Source organism: Blastomyces gilchristii, assembly GCF_000003855.2.
Source record: "Blastomyces gilchristii SLH14081 genomic scaffold supercont1.15, whole genome shotgun sequence".
Classification (NCBI taxonomy): domain Eukaryota; kingdom Fungi; phylum Ascomycota; class Eurotiomycetes; order Onygenales; family Ajellomycetaceae; genus Blastomyces; species Blastomyces gilchristii.
The window spans coordinates 137,396-155,558 of NW_003101668.1; the positions used below are offsets into that span (position 1 = coordinate 137,396).

General features: G+C 47.1%; 7 protein-coding genes across 7 annotated transcripts; 4 read left to right on the forward strand and 3 right to left on the reverse strand.

The window, feature by feature from the left end:
• Positions 1-1,394: 1,394 nt before the first annotated feature.
• On the reverse strand, positions 1,395-5,806 carry BDBG_06046 (26S proteasome regulatory subunit rpn-8). Its single transcript, XM_002622820.2, has 3 exons — positions 4,797-5,806; positions 4,452-4,723; positions 1,395-4,367 (listed from the first exon to the last, which is right to left on the reverse strand). Exons 1-3 carry the CDS (start codon positions 4,978-4,980, stop codon positions 3,729-3,731), a joined length of 1,095 nt encoding a protein of 364 aa, XP_002622866.1. The 5' UTR covers positions 4,981-5,806; the 3' UTR covers positions 1,395-3,728.
• Positions 1,417-3,376, forward strand: BDBG_06045 (uncharacterized protein). The gene has a single exon (XM_002622819.2). The coding sequence runs from the start codon at positions 1,596-1,598 to the stop codon at positions 2,640-2,642; it is 1,047 nt and encodes a 348-aa protein (XP_002622865.1). The 5' UTR covers positions 1,417-1,595; the 3' UTR covers positions 2,643-3,376.
• BDBG_06047 (adenylate kinase 1) lies at positions 5,425-8,276 on the forward strand. Its single transcript, XM_002622821.2, has 4 exons — positions 5,425-6,271; positions 6,409-6,461; positions 6,544-6,698; positions 6,840-8,276. The coding sequence occupies exons 1-4, from the start codon at positions 6,103-6,105 to the stop codon at positions 7,294-7,296; spliced, it is 834 nt and encodes a 277-aa protein (XP_002622867.1). The 5' UTR covers positions 5,425-6,102; the 3' UTR covers positions 7,297-8,276.
• A 457-nt stretch (positions 8,277-8,733) lies between these two features.
• Positions 8,734-10,703, forward strand: BDBG_06048 (uncharacterized protein; the record flags this gene model as incomplete). Its single annotated transcript, XM_002622822.2, has 4 exons — positions 8,734-8,828; positions 9,037-9,077; positions 9,275-9,417; positions 9,633-10,703. The coding sequence occupies 4 exons, from the start codon at positions 8,734-8,736 to the stop codon at positions 9,825-9,827; spliced, it is 474 nt and encodes a 157-aa protein (XP_002622868.1). The 3' UTR covers positions 9,828-10,703.
• A 55-nt stretch (positions 10,704-10,758) lies between these two features.
• Positions 10,759-13,024, reverse strand: BDBG_06049 (oxidoreductase). Its single transcript, XM_031722427.1, has 4 exons — positions 12,544-13,024; positions 12,417-12,437; positions 11,765-12,298; positions 10,759-11,638 (listed from the first exon to the last, which is right to left on the reverse strand). Exons 1-4 carry the CDS (start codon positions 12,578-12,580, stop codon positions 11,052-11,054), a joined length of 1,179 nt encoding a protein of 392 aa, XP_031579653.1. The 5' UTR covers positions 12,581-13,024; the 3' UTR covers positions 10,759-11,051.
• Positions 13,025-16,831, reverse strand: BDBG_06050 (mRNA cleavage factor complex component Pcf11). Its single transcript, XM_002622824.2, has 6 exons — positions 15,860-16,831; positions 15,242-15,697; positions 14,468-15,180; positions 14,189-14,384; positions 13,726-14,100; positions 13,025-13,612 (listed from the first exon to the last, which is right to left on the reverse strand). Exons 1-6 carry the CDS (start codon positions 16,025-16,027, stop codon positions 13,559-13,561), a joined length of 1,962 nt encoding a protein of 653 aa, XP_002622870.1. The 5' UTR covers positions 16,028-16,831; the 3' UTR covers positions 13,025-13,558.
• A 145-nt stretch (positions 16,832-16,976) lies between these two features.
• BDBG_06051 (uncharacterized protein) lies at positions 16,977-18,158 on the forward strand. The gene is made up of 4 exons (XM_002622825.2): positions 16,977-17,314; positions 17,392-17,416; positions 17,485-17,494; positions 17,563-18,158. Exons 1-4 carry the CDS (start codon positions 17,165-17,167, stop codon positions 17,696-17,698), a joined length of 321 nt encoding a protein of 106 aa, XP_002622871.1. The 5' UTR covers positions 16,977-17,164; the 3' UTR covers positions 17,699-18,158.
• Positions 18,159-18,163: the final 5 nt, after the last annotated feature.

Here is an 18,163-nt window from a genome sequence, read left to right on the forward strand (position 1 = left end):
TCGCAGTCTGGAGGAATATATAATGGAAAGTGGCGAGGTAGGCTTTACTTTGTTCGCCTTTCTCAGGCTTGAAGGACCATACGCGGCTTTTGACATTTTATTCCAAGTGGAGCAGGGATTCGATATTGTTAAGAATCTAGAGGAATGGAGAACAAAACCAAGCTTTGCTATCGCAATAGTGTCCTTACCTCTCTTCTGCATTCCAGAGTGTTTGCCCAGTGGTTGTTTAAGAAGTTGACATACTCTCCAGTTTGAAGCGGGCCCCGCCTGGCTTGCAATATTGCCGTGTTCGCTGAGGAATATTGGTCGACTGCAGCGAAGCAGGAGAAATCTACACAATTTTTTGCAGGCTTGCCTTTCAAGGATAAGTTAGACCTCACACGCCATATCCAACCCGACAGGAACGCTGCAGGGAAACCTCTGTATCAACCGATTTCAGTCATCGAGCATTGCTGTTTCCAAAGTTGAAACTGAGCACGATGATATGTTTGCGCGGCAATCTAACGGCCGATGGGTCATGGAGGATAATAAATGAGAACGTGACAGCGGTCAACTTTCGAAATAGTCACACATGATGACCGATATTTTGATCAAAACCCATATATGTTTATTTATGGCAGGCTGTGTTCAGAGCCAAAAAAAAAAAAAAAAAAAAAAAAAAAAACTAGCGAACTAGGAAATCCGAATACAAAATCACTAAATGGCCCCCTGAGTCCCACTCACCACCATACCCGCACCTATCAACCAGTCTCCCCTGGAAGTTTCTGATGCTGCTGCCATGACAATGAAATATGAACGGTGTGAAAGGAAATTCGGGGTTAACGAACGTAGATATTGTACGTGGTAAATTGGCGGTGGATGGACTTTTTAAAGGCATTGTGAGTTTTACTAACTATTAAATATTAATAATACAGCGTAGTACGTCCCCAACCACCAATGAATCTGAATATCCTCTTCCCTCCAGCGCTAAAAAGCCGCGATTGACGGGTGACGACGGCACTAACTACAGAAGCTTCCAAGGGCGATAGATAAATAAGTACAGTTGATGACCAAAGGTTTGGTATGCTAAATAACCCCTGATCGCGGCACCGTTGTTCCAGTTATCCAATCCGAGGACAATGATGGGTTATATAACTTAATTTTATTCAATGCCCCCCCCAACTGCGTCTTTAAATTTATCTGCTCTATTTCCCTTGAAATGAACAATTCCGGATATAGCCCGTTGTATTATCCAGAGTTTATGCCTACTTTGCTCTAAGTATGAGTAGGATACCTAGGTAGTTCGAGTTTGCCTCGGTCAATCGAGGATTTTACGATCATTGTAGAGGAGACCTAAGAGTAGATCATGAATAATGTATGTGAATGGGTAGCTTTGGATTTATCATTTTCTCTGTTAAATAAATAGCAAAGTTTCTTTTTCAGTGCTGAACATCAATGTTTTTAAGGGGCCCGCCAGTGGAGCTTTTATACATCTCACTCACAACTTGAAAACCTCACAGTAGACATAAAGAGAACATGAACAAGCACAATCACCCCCTCAGATAACAATTTCCAATATATCTCCAGCTTCAGCTTCCTTTTCAAAGGACAAAACAATGGGAAACCCCCTCCCAAACACCCCTCAAATCATCACCTCAGTAATCTACCAGCTGTCCAAATTCCATCCACCACCACCACCCTCAAGCGCGGTAGCAGCACCACCTCCAGACCAGAATAACAACAACAATACGCAGCGTCAACATCAGAACAACCCTCCTCCCACAGAAACACATGATAATAACAACAACCCGCTCACCCAACTCCCTGCCCCCGTCCTCTCAAAAGTAAAACCCCTCCTCCTAACTCTACATTGCCTCTTCCCCAACGAACTGCTCCTGGCTCTGGATATCCTAGACCGGAGGGGGATAAAAAGATATGAATATGAATATGGCGATGACTATGACGAGGATGTGTATGATCGAGGACAGGGGGCAGGAGAAGCAGAGCAACAGCAGCAGCAGCAGCAGCAGCAATATAGACGAGGAGGAAATACAGACGGGGGGATATACTTTGTCAACTCTTTATCCTCATCTTCGAGCATGATGAATACAACCAGACCAAATACCAATAATGCCAATAATGCCAATAAGAATAATAACCCCACCTCTAAAACCAAACCCCCCCACCTCGTCTGCCTAAACGCCTGGAACTGCTCCTGTCCCGCCTTTAGCATGGCCGCATTTCGATACTTGGATTCTGATTCTGATTCTGATTCTGATTCTCCCGAGCACACCACTGCTACTGCTACTGCTACAAGGACCACAACGGGGGCGGAAAATAGTGACCAGGAAGAAGGAGAAGAGGTAGAAAAACACGACGGGAGAAATAACCCTCCATCCTCAACATCAACATCAACATCAACATCAACACCTACACCTGCCTTCCCATTTGGCGGCACGCTAACCAGAGACTCGATGAAGAATACGCCCGTGTGCAAGCACCTCCTCGCCTGCTTGTTGGCGAACCAGTGTCCGGCGTTGTTTGGTCGTGGGGTTGGGAGGGTTTATATGGGTGGTGGTGGTGGTGATGGTGATGATGGTCGTGGTGGTGGTCGGGAAAGGGAGCGGGAAGAGGTTATGGCTGGGAGGTTTGCTCTGGTTTAAACTACTCCGTATGCAGTCTTGGGTTCTTGATTTTAATGGAGGGGAGAAGGGGGGTTGGGGTTGGCTTTTCTTCTTGTTCTTGTTCTTGTTCTTGTTTCTCTCCATCTCCCTCCTCCCCCGCTTTTTCCTTCATCTCCTTGTAGATCAGCATAAATCAGCGTTATCAGTTGTGTTTTTGTCAACCGAGGCTAGCTCTCCTATGTGTATTCCAGCCCCTCTTCCTCCAGTGTTAACTAGTGGTGATTGAGCTCTTCTGTCCCAGTAGCTGACAGTGTTTGGTTGGAGGTTCATGACAACATATCCATGATATTGCATTTCTACAGGGTGTTACGGGGTAAGGGTCCGCTTGAGCGAGCAGCTTAAAGGGTAGGCTGTCCTGTGGCAGATTGTATTGTATGTACATACAAATAGCTATGGCCCGTCGGGTTATTATGATCACCGGTTATTCCCTAGCGCTGTATTTTGTTCTACTAAACGAGGGTGGACCAGTGTACCGTACCTAGCTGTCCATAGATATATATCATCCCATCACATGAAAATTAAACCGCACACCGAAAAAAAAAGGCCAGCGCAGGGCCAAATCTCCATTCAGTTGGTTACAACCACCAGCTGCATTACTTTGAAAAGACTTTTCTGTGTGTCATCAGAAATAGAAGAGCAGGAAAAGAAGCCGTCCTTCATACCCGCTCCAAGCTTTCTATCTTGCTAACCCAAACCAAACGATGTCCACTTTCATCATCATACGGCACATCTATATAGACTGTTGCCTTCACTCAGTCACAACCCGCTGCAAAGAGAGATTAGGTATATGGAAGGGGAGAAACAGGGTGTGGCCAAGGAGTATAGACTCTAATTTATTTCATGACGTTTAAATTTTACATGAATAGATATCATGCTGCTTGACAGAAGGTATCAAGGGCATGGATGGGGACGGGAAGGGAGCTAGAATTAGCGAACCACAAGGGAGAAAGCGGAAGGTGATGGAGGGAAAAGGGGAGGGGACATGATAGGGCGTGATAGATTTTAAGAAAAGAAGAGCGATGTAGCAATGAGCATAGAAGGGAGGGGGAGGGGAAAGTAACGAAATCATCCCTTCTTTTTCCCCTTATCCTTCGCGCCCTCTTGCTCCTCCTTAGAATCGTTGTTGCCAGGCGGTGACTTGGAGTTTTTGGTATTATTGGTGTTATTATTGCCGTTGGTATTCGTCATGGGGCCATTCTTTTCTTCTTCTTTCTTGGCGTCTTGCTCCTCCTGCTGCTGGCGGTTCTGAATCTTGTTCTCGATAAGGTCGTGGAAGGCAGTAATGGCTCTGATCAAACTGCTGAGGTAGATGGCCATAAGTTGGTCGTTGGTCTTGATGCTCATGGCGCGTGCAAGCTCCGTGTTTTCGGTCTGTGGCTGTTCCGTTCCGTTTACTTGCGTGTTGTTTGCCTTGGGGGTGGAAAGATTGGGGAGAAGGTTGAAGACGTCCTGGAGGTTTCCGAGAATGGCGTGGTTGACGGGCAGGTCGCCGTCTAGCACTTTTTGTAAATATTGCCCGATGTCTCGGAGCCGGAGATGGAGGCCTTGTAATGATTGTAGTTGGGAAGTTATGCGGGTGGAGAGAGTGCCGACAGCAACGTCTCTTATATCCCTAAGGAGGTGTTCAACGCCAATCTCTTCTGCTTCTTCGGCTTCGATTATGGAAGGGGTATGAACAAAAGTTTTCGATGTGGTGGTGCCGTCCTTTTTGTTCGTGAAAACGTATCAGCATACGCAACATACAACCAACACCACGATCGAGAGAGCAAAAACAGTGTGCACACTCACATCTTTGATTTCCTCAACAGCAAAGTAGGCATCCGTAGGTACGCCAACCTCTTTTGGTTGCACGTCGATGATTACTAGTAGGGGATTTGGTGTGTATCTCTTGAAGAGCTCATTTATCTCCAGATCAGCGGCTCTGAGTTTGGGACCGGAGTGGTACCATCCAATGAGCTTTTCACGAGCATTGATCTTCTTGAACATATCATTCATCGACTCGACGAAATTGTGGTCTAGGAACCAGACGGAGGGATCCTTGTCATCTTCCTCGAAGGGTACTATATGTAGAGGTCGAAATATTTGTGTTTAGCAGAAGGACGGGTATGGTATGGGAGCAAAAGTGAAACATACCAGCAAAGCTGTTCGAAACCCTGACATTCTTGCCATCGTTTTGGCCCAGCAGTACTCCAACTACCCGCCGTCTCGTTCCCTTGGCTGAGCGTCCGTAATGATCTGCGACAGAGAGGAGGACTAACGGGGCGACAGAGACAGTTCGTGTCACCATGGACAAGGTGTCTGCAGTGGTGGCAGGCATGCTGGGTTAGAGAGAGAGGGGTATACGGACAGTCCAGCAGCGGGAAGAAACGAGGGGAACAAGAGTTGAGAGATACGGTCGTGGGAGGAGTTAGGTTGAAGTGGTGGTGAAATAGCTGTGCTGTGCAGCTTTCAATGCGTCGGATTCGTTGAAGCTGGGGGGAGCAACCCGGTGATGCTGACTAACCAGGCTGTGGCTGGTTGGGGGATCAATACAATGTGGCTGACGAGGGCTCGGGAAAAAAGATCGCAGCTTGAAGTTGGTTGAATATTGCCGTAGAAATAATCTACAATGGTAGATAGATAAATGGAGGTGAGATAATACGGGAAACCTATTTTGAGTAGAACGAGCGTGTCAAGGGAAGCATGTATATATATATATATATAACTATATCAGTATTTGCCTTAAAAAAAAATTACATAGAACAGACCCAATCCGCTCAGTCTTTCCCCTTTTTGGTGCTTCAGCTCTCCTCCAGCCGAGCGCAAAGAAATAACGTTACTACTGGATTCAAAAAGGTTACAGAGGCATTGACCAGATCTTCGGCAATAATGTCGCGCGAGGGTGGATCTGCCGGGTTGCCTGGTCCGCCTGTTGGGGGGGTTTGTTGGTGCCTGGCAATGGGCCTATAGAACCGGCGTCCCTTGGAATAAGTTTAGCTGGCTTGATGGCTGGCAGGAAAAAAGTAAATAATAAGACGCCTGAAGCGCACCTCGGCCGTGTGGGAACTGCGAGAAGGAAAGAAAGCTGTGGTTTTGCCGTCGCTGGTTCGCTGGTTCGTTCGTTTCGTTTCCCATCCCAACAACCTCACTCACTTCTCCCGGTGTAGAGGGCAAAAAAAAAAAAAAAAAAAAAAAAAAAAAAAAGCTCCAGTTCCAGGTTCCAAACCCTCTCCACTCTACCTCCCACCACTATACTACAATAATATACCTCAATCAACCTACGCCACACATCTTCAACAAAACAGCAACTACCATTTTCTCGTTCCTTTCCTTTGTCGAAACTGAGCGACTGCTGGACCTCGAGCACGCCGGCCGTCTTCCGTTGACGTTGACTCCATCCCCCCCAATCTCCACTCCATTTCCCGTCTTCCCCCATCTCCCCGACACTTCGTTCCACACAATGGCTCCCATCAAGGATGAAACGGTCGATGGCCTTAAGACCATCATCGGCGAGCTGGAGTCGCGCGTGGCTCAATTGGAAGAGCGGTTGCTGCACGGAGGTGGCTCTTCGCAGCCTAAGTCCGTCGCGGAATCTGTGCGGATGATCTTGATGGGCCCTCCAGGCGCGGGTGCGTTTTTCTCCTCCGTTTCTTCCCTTTCTATTTTACATATGGACATACATATATGTTTTCTAAAAGACATAAAATTAAAAAAAAACCGTACTGTACAATCCAATGGCTGAATATCAACCGTCTTCTTTCAACAGGCAAGGGAACGCAAGCACCTAAAATCAAGGAAAAATTCTGCGCCTGTCACCTGGTGAGTACATTGTTCCGATTACAAACAAGTAAAGAAGGTATATATCCCCGGCTGACTTTTTTTCTCTTTTGGTCATCTGTAGGCCACCGGAGACATGCTGCGGTCACAAGTCGCTCGCAAGACCGAGCTGGGCAAGGAGGCGAAAAAGATCATGGACCAAGGTGGATTGGTTAGCGATGAGATTATGGTTAACATGATCAAGCACGAATTGGAGAATAACAAGGAGTGCCAGAACGGGTAAAGAATAAGAAATACCCCCTCCCTCCTTGTTGTTTTTGGCTTTGAGTTATCTCGCCCTCCTTTGGCCATCCCCAACGTCTCGTGAATTTTTGCTAACGCGAGGAAAATGCAATTTTGTATTTGCTTATAAAACACCAGTTTTATCCTGGACGGATTCCCCCGCACAGTCGCCCAGGCCGAAAGATTAGACAGCATGCTCAATTCTCGCGGCCAGAAACTCCAACACGCCATCGAGCTCCAGATCGACGACGCCCTCCTCGTCGCGCGGATAACTGGCCGCTTAGTGCACCCCGCCTCAGGACGCTCGTATCACAAGATCTTCAACCCACCTAAGGAGGCCATGAAGGACGATATCACGGGTGAGCCGCTGGTCCAGCGGTCAGATGATAACGCCGATGCGCTGAGTAAGAGACTGAAGACGTACCATTCGCAGACGGAGCCTGTTGTGGGATACTACAAGACCACTGGCATCTGGAAGGGGATTGACGCCAGCCAGGAGCCTGGACAGGTGTGGAAGAGCCTGCTGCAGGTTTTCGATGCGGATAAGGCTGCAGCTTCGAGTGGGATACTTGGCAAGATCAGCATGTCGAAATAAAGATTACTAGGCTGATTACTGTTTTACCCCTTTATATTACTCTCTTCGTGTAGTCCTCCCTACGTTTCTCTCTCTCTCTCTCTCTCTCTCTCTCTCTCTCTCTCTCTCTCTCTGTGTGTGTGTGTGTGTGTGTGTGCGTGTGTGTGTGTGTGTCGTCTCATTTCGACCAATTCCTCTTTCCTTTTTATATATATTCTTACTCGGTGCCTTTTTCTCTCCATCATCATCATCATCATGTCATCTGGATCCCCCCAGTGGATCCCCTCTTAAGTTTTGCTCCCTCCGGTGCGTTATAAATGGATACCAGCCCACCTATCAAGCATAACCAAACCCCTATTGGAGAATCTTATCATATATGCGTCCAGAATTGTATGCGCGAAACTTCTACTATTTTCTCTTTTTCCTCTCTTTTTTTATCGGTTTTCTTTTTCTTTCTCTTTTCTTAATTTTCGCCGGTGATAACAAGGAGGTAAGAATCCGCCCATTCCATCAGGGGACCTCGCATCGGACCTCGCTCGTGCATGAATGGGAAAGGTGAAATAAGGAACATTTGCAGAACAGAAGAAAAAGGAAGACAAAAGCGTGCTGTTGTAAAAGAATACCCCCTTCTGCTACTGTCAATCAACCGGGCGACTAACTACTGACTGATAACTATATATTGAATCGCTTTTTTGTCTCCAATTCTTCTTCTTCTTCTTTTCTTTTTTTCTTCTTCTTTTTTTGCTTTCTATTCTCTCTTTCTACCTATCTGAACAAATTTTTCAGTTTGTTCTTATTTCTTCTCTATTTGCTTCTCCTTGATGGGTATAGAAGGATGATTGTGGTTTCTTTCCTTTCAATATACTCCGCCTCCTCATTCTTCTTCTTATTTCTATAACCTGCACATTGCCGGGCAAATACTTGGTATCAGAAAGAAAAAGGAGCAAACTATCCAGAAGGATATTCAGGATTTCTATTGTTCATTTCCATTTCATCCGTATTCTATTTCTATTCCCAATAAACGGACCCTTTGTCCTCCGAATACCACCCCCTCTTCCCCCTTTCACCTCTTTCCCCCCTTCCCTCTCTCCCCTCCCGCCTCTGTTCATGATGCTGCTGTAGTTGCTAGGTGACAACTATGATCTCCTCACTCTCTGGAATGTCATGAGCGCATGGGCCAGTGAATCAGAGCTGTTGTGTAGTGTGATGTTGTGCTGAGTCGTGTCGTTATCTTTGTCATGGCATGATGTCCCTCAGCTGCCCTCTTTTTCTTCTTTCTCTTCCTCTCTTCTTCTCTTTCTCTCTTCTTCTCTTCATCACTCTCTTTCACATCACTTCTTGTCATTGTTTGCCATCCATCACAGAACCCCTTAGAGAGAGATCAAATCCTCATCAAGCAGGTCCTCTATCCCTCAGCAAGCCGCATCAACGCTAGTGAACCTGCCAGCGTCTTCAGGAATGGGCACTTCCTATTCCTGCTGCGGCCGTCACGACGAGGACGACGATGACGAGTCTGTCACTGTTCGTGGGTTGGAGATCGGGTCTCCTCAGTTGTAAGTCCACTCGTGTCCTCGTCTCCCAGGGGAATTGACAGATATAGAATCCCCATCTCCATTCCCTTGTTTTAAAGGGGGTTGTTTGTTTTGAAGGCATTTGTGTGTGTCCTTTGGTGTTTCATTGCTGCTTGTGCCAGTTTGGTAGTTGGTGAGCAGACGGCTAACTCGTTGATGCTCTGTCTCCTTATTTGCTGCCAACTTTTAGCCCCCAGACCACGTTGAATCTGGATATGCATAATTTGCGTCGTAAGTTTTTTACCTGTTCCCATCCATTCTCTCTCTCTGGTGAAATGGGACCAAATATGCCAGAGAAAGAAAAGAGGGGGGGGGGCTTTTGATGTCCCATTCAGGAGATTTGTCATTCACTCCCCTTTTGTTGATTTCGAACGGGGCCTTTGCTAAGAAATATCCCTCTCCCTCCCCTCCCCCTTATTCTCGTACAGCAATTACTCGCCATGACGGTCGTGCCGTTGATATCTACCCAGAAATCCGCAGCATGCCACGCACCATGAACCTGGCTGACCTTGGTCATCTTGGTGAAACCACTGCCTCTGCCGTGGCTGTTGACGAGCAAGCCGGTCGCACCGTAAGTTTATCCCATCTCCCTTTTCATCCTCTTTTTTTCATCGCGAAAGACAAAGCCTGTTCCCAGACCATACCCAAAAACCATCAGCACACTCCAATGTCGAGAATTAATCTTTGCTTTCTTCTCTTCTTCATCTTCATTTTCGGAACAACCCAATTGATCATAACATTTCCGCGTTTCGAAGGTGGTTGTGTATGTTGACGCCATAGTCTTAGACTCCTGAGGTGGCCCCCGTCGTCGAGACCACCAAGAAGGAGGAGGAAGCCGCCGTCACCATGGACACCGCCATCGACACCGACACTGCCGTTGCTGAAGCTGAGGTTGCCGCTGCTACGTCTGTTTCGTCCACCACCACCGACGCTGAGGATGTCGTCGTCGCTGAGACTGTTGCCCCTGGCACAGCTCGCTAAATTAAACAAAATAACTGGCCGTCTGATTTGTTTTTTTCTTCGCCAATCGTATTGCCAACAGCTTTCACGTTCGTCATCGCCATGAAGTTCAGAAAAAAAAAAAAAAAAAAAAAAAAAAAAAAAAAAACCCCAACCCTTGTGTTGAGAAGAAAAATCTATACGGCCCGTTTTTCTTCCGAACACGATCGGTTTGTTTTCGCTAAAATGAACAATAATAATGAATGGGAGGAGGATGGGCTTGTTGTTATGTTTGCAGACGCTGTTTCTTTTTTTCTTTTTTCTCTTTTTTAACGAAATCTCCAATCTTCAATTCTTGTACGGACTGGACTGTAAGAGTACACGGGAAGCATTCCCTTTGTGATTTAGCAATCTGCCCCAGAGTTTTCTTTTTTTTTTTTTTTCCCCTTGATATTTCGTGATTTATTCCTTTTTCTTCTCTCTTCGCTCAAACCTAACCACCAACCCCCTTTTAATGTCCCCCATTGTCAATTTGATAGCACAGCACGTCTGGTGAGGCATTTGTTCAACGACCCATGGACTGCCCGTCTTGTTCTCCATCTCAAGTTTATCTCTCTACTCTTTCTTTCCTTCGAAGAATGCTTGTCACTGAGGCCCAAAGGAAGAATGGAAAAGGAGGAATGTACCAGCCCATCCCACCATCATGACGGAGAGGCAGTCAACGAAAAAAAATGCAAACCTGTGGGGGTTGGCGTGTATGGGAAGATGAGGCGTAAGATTTGTATTCTGAAGGTTGTTTCTTTTTCTCCTTTTTTTTTTTTTTTTCGCTCCTCGTGCTCTCTATTTTAATGAATTCCCACACCCCAATATACAAAAATAGATAGTCAGAGAATGGAAACAATTGCCCTCCTCCCAAAAACTGGAATCTTCTACTCTTTTCCTTTTCCTTCACTTTCTACTTATTACTTTCTGTGGAAGGCGGCAGCTTTCACTTGGGGAGCTGACGCTGATTTGATGGTGAAACGTTAGAAGTCATTTTCATTCATATCATTCGTAGATTTCCATAGCTAAAAGAGACGGTATATATATCCATACAATGTAATGTACCTGGGTGACTGGCAGAGCTTCGTCTCGTCTCCCAGATAAAGATTACTTCCCCCCAAGACAGTAATTTCTCTCTCTCTCTCTCACACACACACACACCCTCAGAAAAGAAATCATCAACCTATCAATACCTATGTATAAAAAATTATTTGCTTGTACAGCCTAAGAAACCCCCTTCTTCCCCGCAAGCGCCACCGGATACTCCGTCGACTCAATCTCATCCGGATACCTCAACCCCCCTTGCCTCCTCACCTCATCCATAACATCCATAATAACCAGACTCTCCTCCCACGACATCGTCTCGCTCTCCAGCTTTCCATCCCGCACACACCTCGCCGCCTCATCAGCCTCCCAATACATCCCCTTCCCCTGCCCGGGAAACTCACCCACAACCTCTCTGATCTCCCGCCCCTCACCGAGCGGAATAACCTTGAAGCTATCCGGATGGAACGGGTAGCCAAAGACCTGAATCTCGCCGCGCGTGCCCTGGATGCGCACTGTGGGGCCCGCGGACCATTTCCCGTCCAGGTCGGAGATCAGGCGGAAGTTCGTCATGGCGACCGCCTGCGCTTTGTACGTGCCTGCGGGCGTCGACTGGGGGAATTCGAGCAGGATAGTGGTGGATTCGTCGGCGCCTGTGGCCGGGTAGTGGATCATTTGCGAGCTGATGGTGCTTGGTGGTTTGCGTTCGGCAAGGGGTCGGGTATGGTAGAGGATTTGGAAGGCCCATGTTAGGGAGTAGACGCCCACTGTATATATACAGCGAGTTTAGCGTGGGAGTACGTCCCAGTAGTAACCTCGTATGCAAAGGGTGTAGGATATCAAGGAAGTTGATTGAACATTTAATACAAATGAAAACATATCTTAACACTCACCATCCAACAGCACCCCCCCAGCCAAATCCATATTCACCATCCGATGCGTCGTCCCCCAGTCCCCCTCCGGATCCGTACTCCCGCAACTCGTATCGGCCACAACCCTCACCACCTCCCCAATCTCCCCCTTACCCACCAACTCCCGAATCTGCACCGACAGCGGGAAAAACCTCGTCCACACCGCCTCCATCAAGAACAGCCTGCGCCGGCGCGCCGTCTCAACCAGAATCCGCGCCTGCGCCGCATTGGTCGTCAGCGCCTTCTCGCACAGCACATGCTTCCCCGCGCCCAGCGCCAGCATGGCATTCTGGAAATGGTGCGAGTGCGGCGTGGCGATGTAGACGATGTCGACGTTTGGGTCGTTGACGAGGGCCTCGTAGGAGCCGTGGGCGGTGCAGGGTTGTGGGATGGAGAGGTCTGTGATGAATTGCTGCGCGCGCTCGCGGGAGGTGGAGGAGGCGACGGCGGCGATTGTGTGGGAGATGTCGGAGGCGTTGCGCAGGGAGGGGTCGATGAGCATGTCCCTTGCGAAGGCTGGGTGTGGAAGGTATTCATGTTAGATATTTTGGTGTAGGGAATGCTCCCCCCCGAGGGGGTTTATGGTATTTTTTAATTTGCTCTGGTCTTTGTTTGATGGGATTTTCTCTCTTACATTTGGAAATCCCTCCCGTAGCTAGACCATGCGATTAAGTATTAATAGAAGCTCTCTCCATGGAAGGACAACCATTGGCTGGCAATGACAAACAGAGAGGTGTGGAATTTGAACAGCTTCAACGTACCCATAAACCCCCACCGAATATTATATGGTTCCGCCATTGTTATACAGGCAGTCGATCAATTAAGAATACGTCAAATGAAGATATTAAATTAGGGGTAGAAAGAAGAAGGCAAGGAATCGTCGTTCGTAAGCCGACGGTAAAAACCAAAGGGAGATTATGCAAGGACAAAATGCGTGGGACCGGTTTATTAATATATATGAACGATGTCGATGAGCGGGGTTACGTTTTTGACAGGGTTACCACCTATCCTTGCATTGCTTCAAGCTCCCTGCCCCTCCCCCACAAAAAGCGATGTAACTGAGCCTGTACTCTTCCAAGCCACTGAAACTACGGCTCGGGAGGTTGGGGAGGGGGAAAGCAATGGAAAATATCGGCCCGCATTCTGGATTTTCCGGTGTTACGCTTATGGGGGTTTCGGCATACCGAGAAGACAAAGACAACCAGAAATAAACATGTGTGCGTTGGTTGTACAGTACCTAACGTGGAGGTTCTTCTCTTTAAGAACGGAGTATATTGTTTTAAATTGGAATTTAGTGGCAAAACTAACTGGCCATATTTCCATTAAATAGATGGAAGAAGCACTAAACAATTTACGCAGCTAGCACAAAATAATGAAGGCTAAAAACTAATTTTCTTTTTGACTTGCGAAGATTGAGTCTATAAAACAGATCAGGGCATGACCTCGAATGAGACATACCATGCCATGCCATCCTATGGTAACAAGTGAACGAAAAAAAGTTAATAACAGATAAAAAACACGGTCTAAACGAAAGTATCGGACAGATTTTATATGCGATCAGTAGCTACTACATTACGCTGAAGTAGAAAAATGGAGGGATGGGGAGATTGGGTATATAAGGCCGGCGTGAGCACGGCGTGAGGAGTTATCAAGACAAGTGTTGACAGGGAGGGAGGGAGCTTGGGGAGGGTATACAGGAGTTGTCTAAAATGAAGGGAAGTTGGGCCCCAGGGGAAGGTTGAGAAGAGAAGGAAAATTTTTGAAGATTTCAAAATGTCATGATGCAGGCTCAGTTTTTATTCTAACGCTAGTTGTGACACTTTCTGGTTCCTAGAGGCAAATAAAAAGAGAGAGAGGGAGATTATAGGTTAGCACAAGTCTATACGTGCGATTTCTTCCAAATTATCAAGCCGGGGAGGAGGAGGGCGGGGTGACTATCATACCTCAGCTTTCCTCTTCCCCAAGACAGAGTCTGGAGTCCCGGTTCTACCAACCGGCGTCCCCTGTCCCGTCGCCGTGCCATCCCTCGTAACCTCCGAGTAACAGCTTGCATGATATACACGACTCCCCACCTTACTGGCATCATGCCAGATCCAGTCTTGCGCTTCTTCAGACCACGTCGATTCGAACTTCTCCTGGCAGATTGGGCATGGTGCATTGCGTAGCGCCGCGTCGTTGGGTGCGTGGATCCATGGCTTCTGCGATGATTTCTTTGCTCCAGCCGCAGCAGCATCTGTCGCTGATCCGTTGGTGGAAGTTGCACCTTCACCTGTTTGGCCACCGGTATCGTCGTCGTACTCTCGGGATTTTATCCATTCCTGCGTTTGTTTGTGTTAGCTGTGAGTGAGGAGGTTTGCTATCAAAAGAAAACGGAAGAAGAGAAAAGAAAAGACAAGTTTTACTTACCCGCTCACCCAGATACCAGCTACGACTCTGTCCTCGCTTGGATGCCTCAGTCATGCGCTGATTAGTTTTGAAATGCCAATCCAAGTGTCGTGCCTTTTTCTCTTTTCCTTGATCATCTGAATGAAAGCGGCGGCCACATGTTCCGCATCGATTCGGCTTTTCTTCGTACAGCGTAGAAATTAGGTTCGGCCTCGGGCTAGATAGACAAAAGGGAACGGTTAATGTATAGGACTATTGCGGCTAGTTATTTACTTTATATTTTTATACAAGGGAGCTTACATCCTGATGGACGCTGAGGTCATTTGTATGTTAATTTTGACTTCAGATGGGTTAGATAATTGTGAAATAACAGCGGGTGGTGTATATCCCGCTTGCCCAGGGAGAATGAAAGGTAGATTAGGGGGTGTTGGCGGAGCAGATGAAGTTGGGGGCGGGAGTAGGCCTCGAGCTCTAAGGGAGGCAATCAAGGGATTCTCTGTAAGGGTAGGTGCTGTAGACGGTGCGGGGGGGGGCGGAGTGCTGGTGGCTTGAGGCTGTAGGAATGGTGGAATATGAGGCACCACCGGCGGTGGTGGTGGTGTTCGGCTTTGCTGGTTTGTTGTCGCTTTTATAAGCTCCGCAATCGTGGCAGGGTTTAGAAGGGCTTGAAGATTCGGCTGCGGGGTGTGGTTTTGTATTGATTGAGCTGCCTGGGGTATAGGTGGAGTTGGAACAACCCGAGGGGGAGGCTGAGCTTGGGGTGACTGCGGGGAAAGCTGAGATACCTGATCTCGAATAAGCTTTAGCTGGTCTTGCGGTAGCTTTTGCTGCTGCAGGATGTTCTGGAGGTCTAAAAGAGCTTTTAGCCGTTGCTGAATTGAAGGGTCAAGTGGATTAATTGCAAAGTCAGCTCGAGCGGTCGCGATCAAACTCTCTATATCACGGTGTAATGCGCTAAGGTCAATTGACTCTTGAAATGGTTGCCCGTATGGCTGAACCGGTTGAGCCGACGGCTGTAAGATATTATTAGTTCGAGAATGGACTACACCACTCGGCTGCAGATTGGACACTCACGTAGTGCTGGTGCCCATTACTCGGGTACTGTTGGGGGATATTTTGGTTGGCGGATTGGGTAAGTCGTGGGGGAATTTGCGGCGGGGTTGGAGTGTTCCGCCAGGTAGTAGAAGTTGGAGGAGTAGTAACTCCGCGATTCCGCCCAAGGATATCGTGCTGGCTTCTTGCCTGCTGATTCTGAAGCGCGGCTGTTCTGGCTTTGATAAGAGCATTCTCAATACTGCGGGTTATTTCAACGGGGAAAACAGGTCTAGTATCCAGGGAACCAGGAACAGGCTCTTTCCAAGTTTTCAACATCTCATCCAGTTTCTTGCGGGTTTGAGAATCGACGAGCGTATATGCGTTCATGAAGGTCTGATAGAGGTTGCGCCCCAAAAATAGAGTGTAGGGCGTTCCTACATTTTTGACAACAGAATCAACTACATAAAGAGCTGGAAGTTTCTGAGCTGGCGGAGTCTACAAATGAAGATCCGAGTTAGAGAGCTGCATATATCAATATTGCTACGAGTGCTCGAGTTAAGCGGTCGCAACGAAAGGGAACGGGAGAAAAGTCTTAAGCAATGAGAAGACGAGCATGATGTGAAAAGGGAAACGAGGAAACAAAGACGAAGCACCTACTGTCCGAATATGATTCTCCAGTACTCGGGAGATGGCCATCGCATGTTCAGTATTTTCCTTTGCAATCACTGTGAGATTGCTAATTTGGAACTTATCGTTTCCTGTCAGGTCCTCGAGCGAGTTCTTGTAATCTTCCGCAACTTCATCAGACGCAAGTCCTGTAGACATGCTGGGCACTTGGTATATAGATGTAATCGGGCGAAGATTATGAACAGATAATGACGGGTATCGTAAAAGGAAAAAGAAAAGCAATGAAAAAAGATATAGAACAGGGAAAAGTAACCAAGGCACAAAGGTAAAAGAGATTTTCCTTGGAAGTTTGCGATACTGACTGGTTTTAGCCAGGAGGAACTGTGAATGGAATATTTTTTCTTCTTCTTTTCTTTCCTTTTTCTTTCTTTTTCTTTTTTGGTTATTTGTCTTCAGTTGATTTTCCCCTTCCCCTCTCTTTTTCTTCCCTGCGAAGAAGCAATCTTCTGCTAATTTCAGAGTGCGAATAGATTGACAGGAAAAGTCAGGACAGAATTTGTAGAATGGTTGCTAAGTTATTCTCTGCAAAAACTGAACAGAACAGGCCGATGTGAACCCCCCAACTGCAAATATATGTATGATTCTTATTATATCATCCACCACCCATAAAGACCACCGTACAACGCCGCTAATCCTTTTTCTCCGTCCTTCTCAGCAACGAATACCAAAAATCCCAACAGTAAACGTGCTGGTAGCTAGGGAAAATGGGTTCTGGGCGATAGTAGGTGATATGTTGGCCGAGGGGGCAAAGAGGGAACTGGCCAGCGATGTAACGCTGATGACGGGAGGGCGAGGGGCGAAGGGAAATATAAATAGCACAATTGAAGGTACAACGGAATAAAAGATCAAATACAGGGTCGCTGACAGTATCAGCAGCTGTTTATCCAGTGATATTCACAAGGCAGCTGGGTGATGTTGGAGTTTGTTGGAGGTGGTCGCCGGAAGTTTGAAGCTGGAAGGGATTTGACGTTGAAGTGAGGCTCTAGAGGTGAGGCGATGAGTCAGCGGTCACCACGTGAAAGTCATGTGATCTGTTCCATATCCTTGAACTCAACCAGCCAGCATCAGCGTCATATAGGCAGGACTAGGTAAGATTTCGCCTTGATCTGTGAGACTCGCCTGTGGACGCTTTCCCCGTCAGCACCGGAGAGATCCCATGTAACCCCGTGAAAACCATCTTCTCCTCTGTTCTCGACTGATCTCAAGATCTCAAACCTCCAGTTAGCAATCTGTTGAACACTTAACCATCTCCCCATTTTGCTAAAGCATAAGACTATGAAGCTCTACATTTTTACTTTACTTTTGGTCTTTATCGCGACGGCCGCCTTCGCTGGAGTGGGACCAGAAAAGGCAATACTGGTCAGCTATCCTTCAGATACCCCTTCCTCTGTCATCGACGCCGCTATGGAGGCCGTTGAGGACGCAGTATGTTCCCCTTCTATCCCTAATCTTGGAGCGATTTTGATATCTAACCAAATGCTATTCTGCAATGGTTTTAATAGGGCGGAGTAATCACTCACAAATTCGGTAAGTCGCTGGCTGCCCCGTTCATAGATGCCTGATTTGACCTCCTGCTAACCGACGACTCTATTTAGAACTGATCAAGTATGCCTCTCCCCTCCCCTGGACATTATCTTCTGCTCAGAACCCCCGCTAAACATGTTGGAAACTAGGGGTTTCGCCGCAACTGCACCCATGACGGTCTTCGATACGCTTTCTACCTTGTCGGACAAACATCGTCCCTGGATCGAAGAAGATCAGATAGTCACCCTTGACGGAAAACTGACCAGCGGCGGCAATAAGTTGTAATTGTCCCAGGGTGAACTGTCGAACGGGAGCCACATGGTACCTCATGATATACGACCAAATATTCCACTCTACACTTGATTTGTTACCTGGCTAGAATGGAGGTGCTACCCGCCCTCATTGCCGAATGATCTCTTTTTTTGGTTTTTAGTAAAATCAGCGAAGAATGGTAGAATGCAATGACGTATCTGACATTCTCCTGTGATGACGCTACGTTGCAAGACAGGTGCACATACATACCTTATTTTATTTATTATTTTTTGCTTTTTTGACCTTGCATTTCGTTGTATATAGCTGCTGTATTTAATGGAAAATGTGCTAGCACAAATGATAAGATACCACTATCCTTTTTGTCACTACTTGATAATTTGAGTGCCGTACGCATAGTAGATTATACTATTTTAATTGTCCCTCATTTTCTAACTTCCCTGGGTCACTAAAATAATCACTATGGAATTAGTCTTCCAG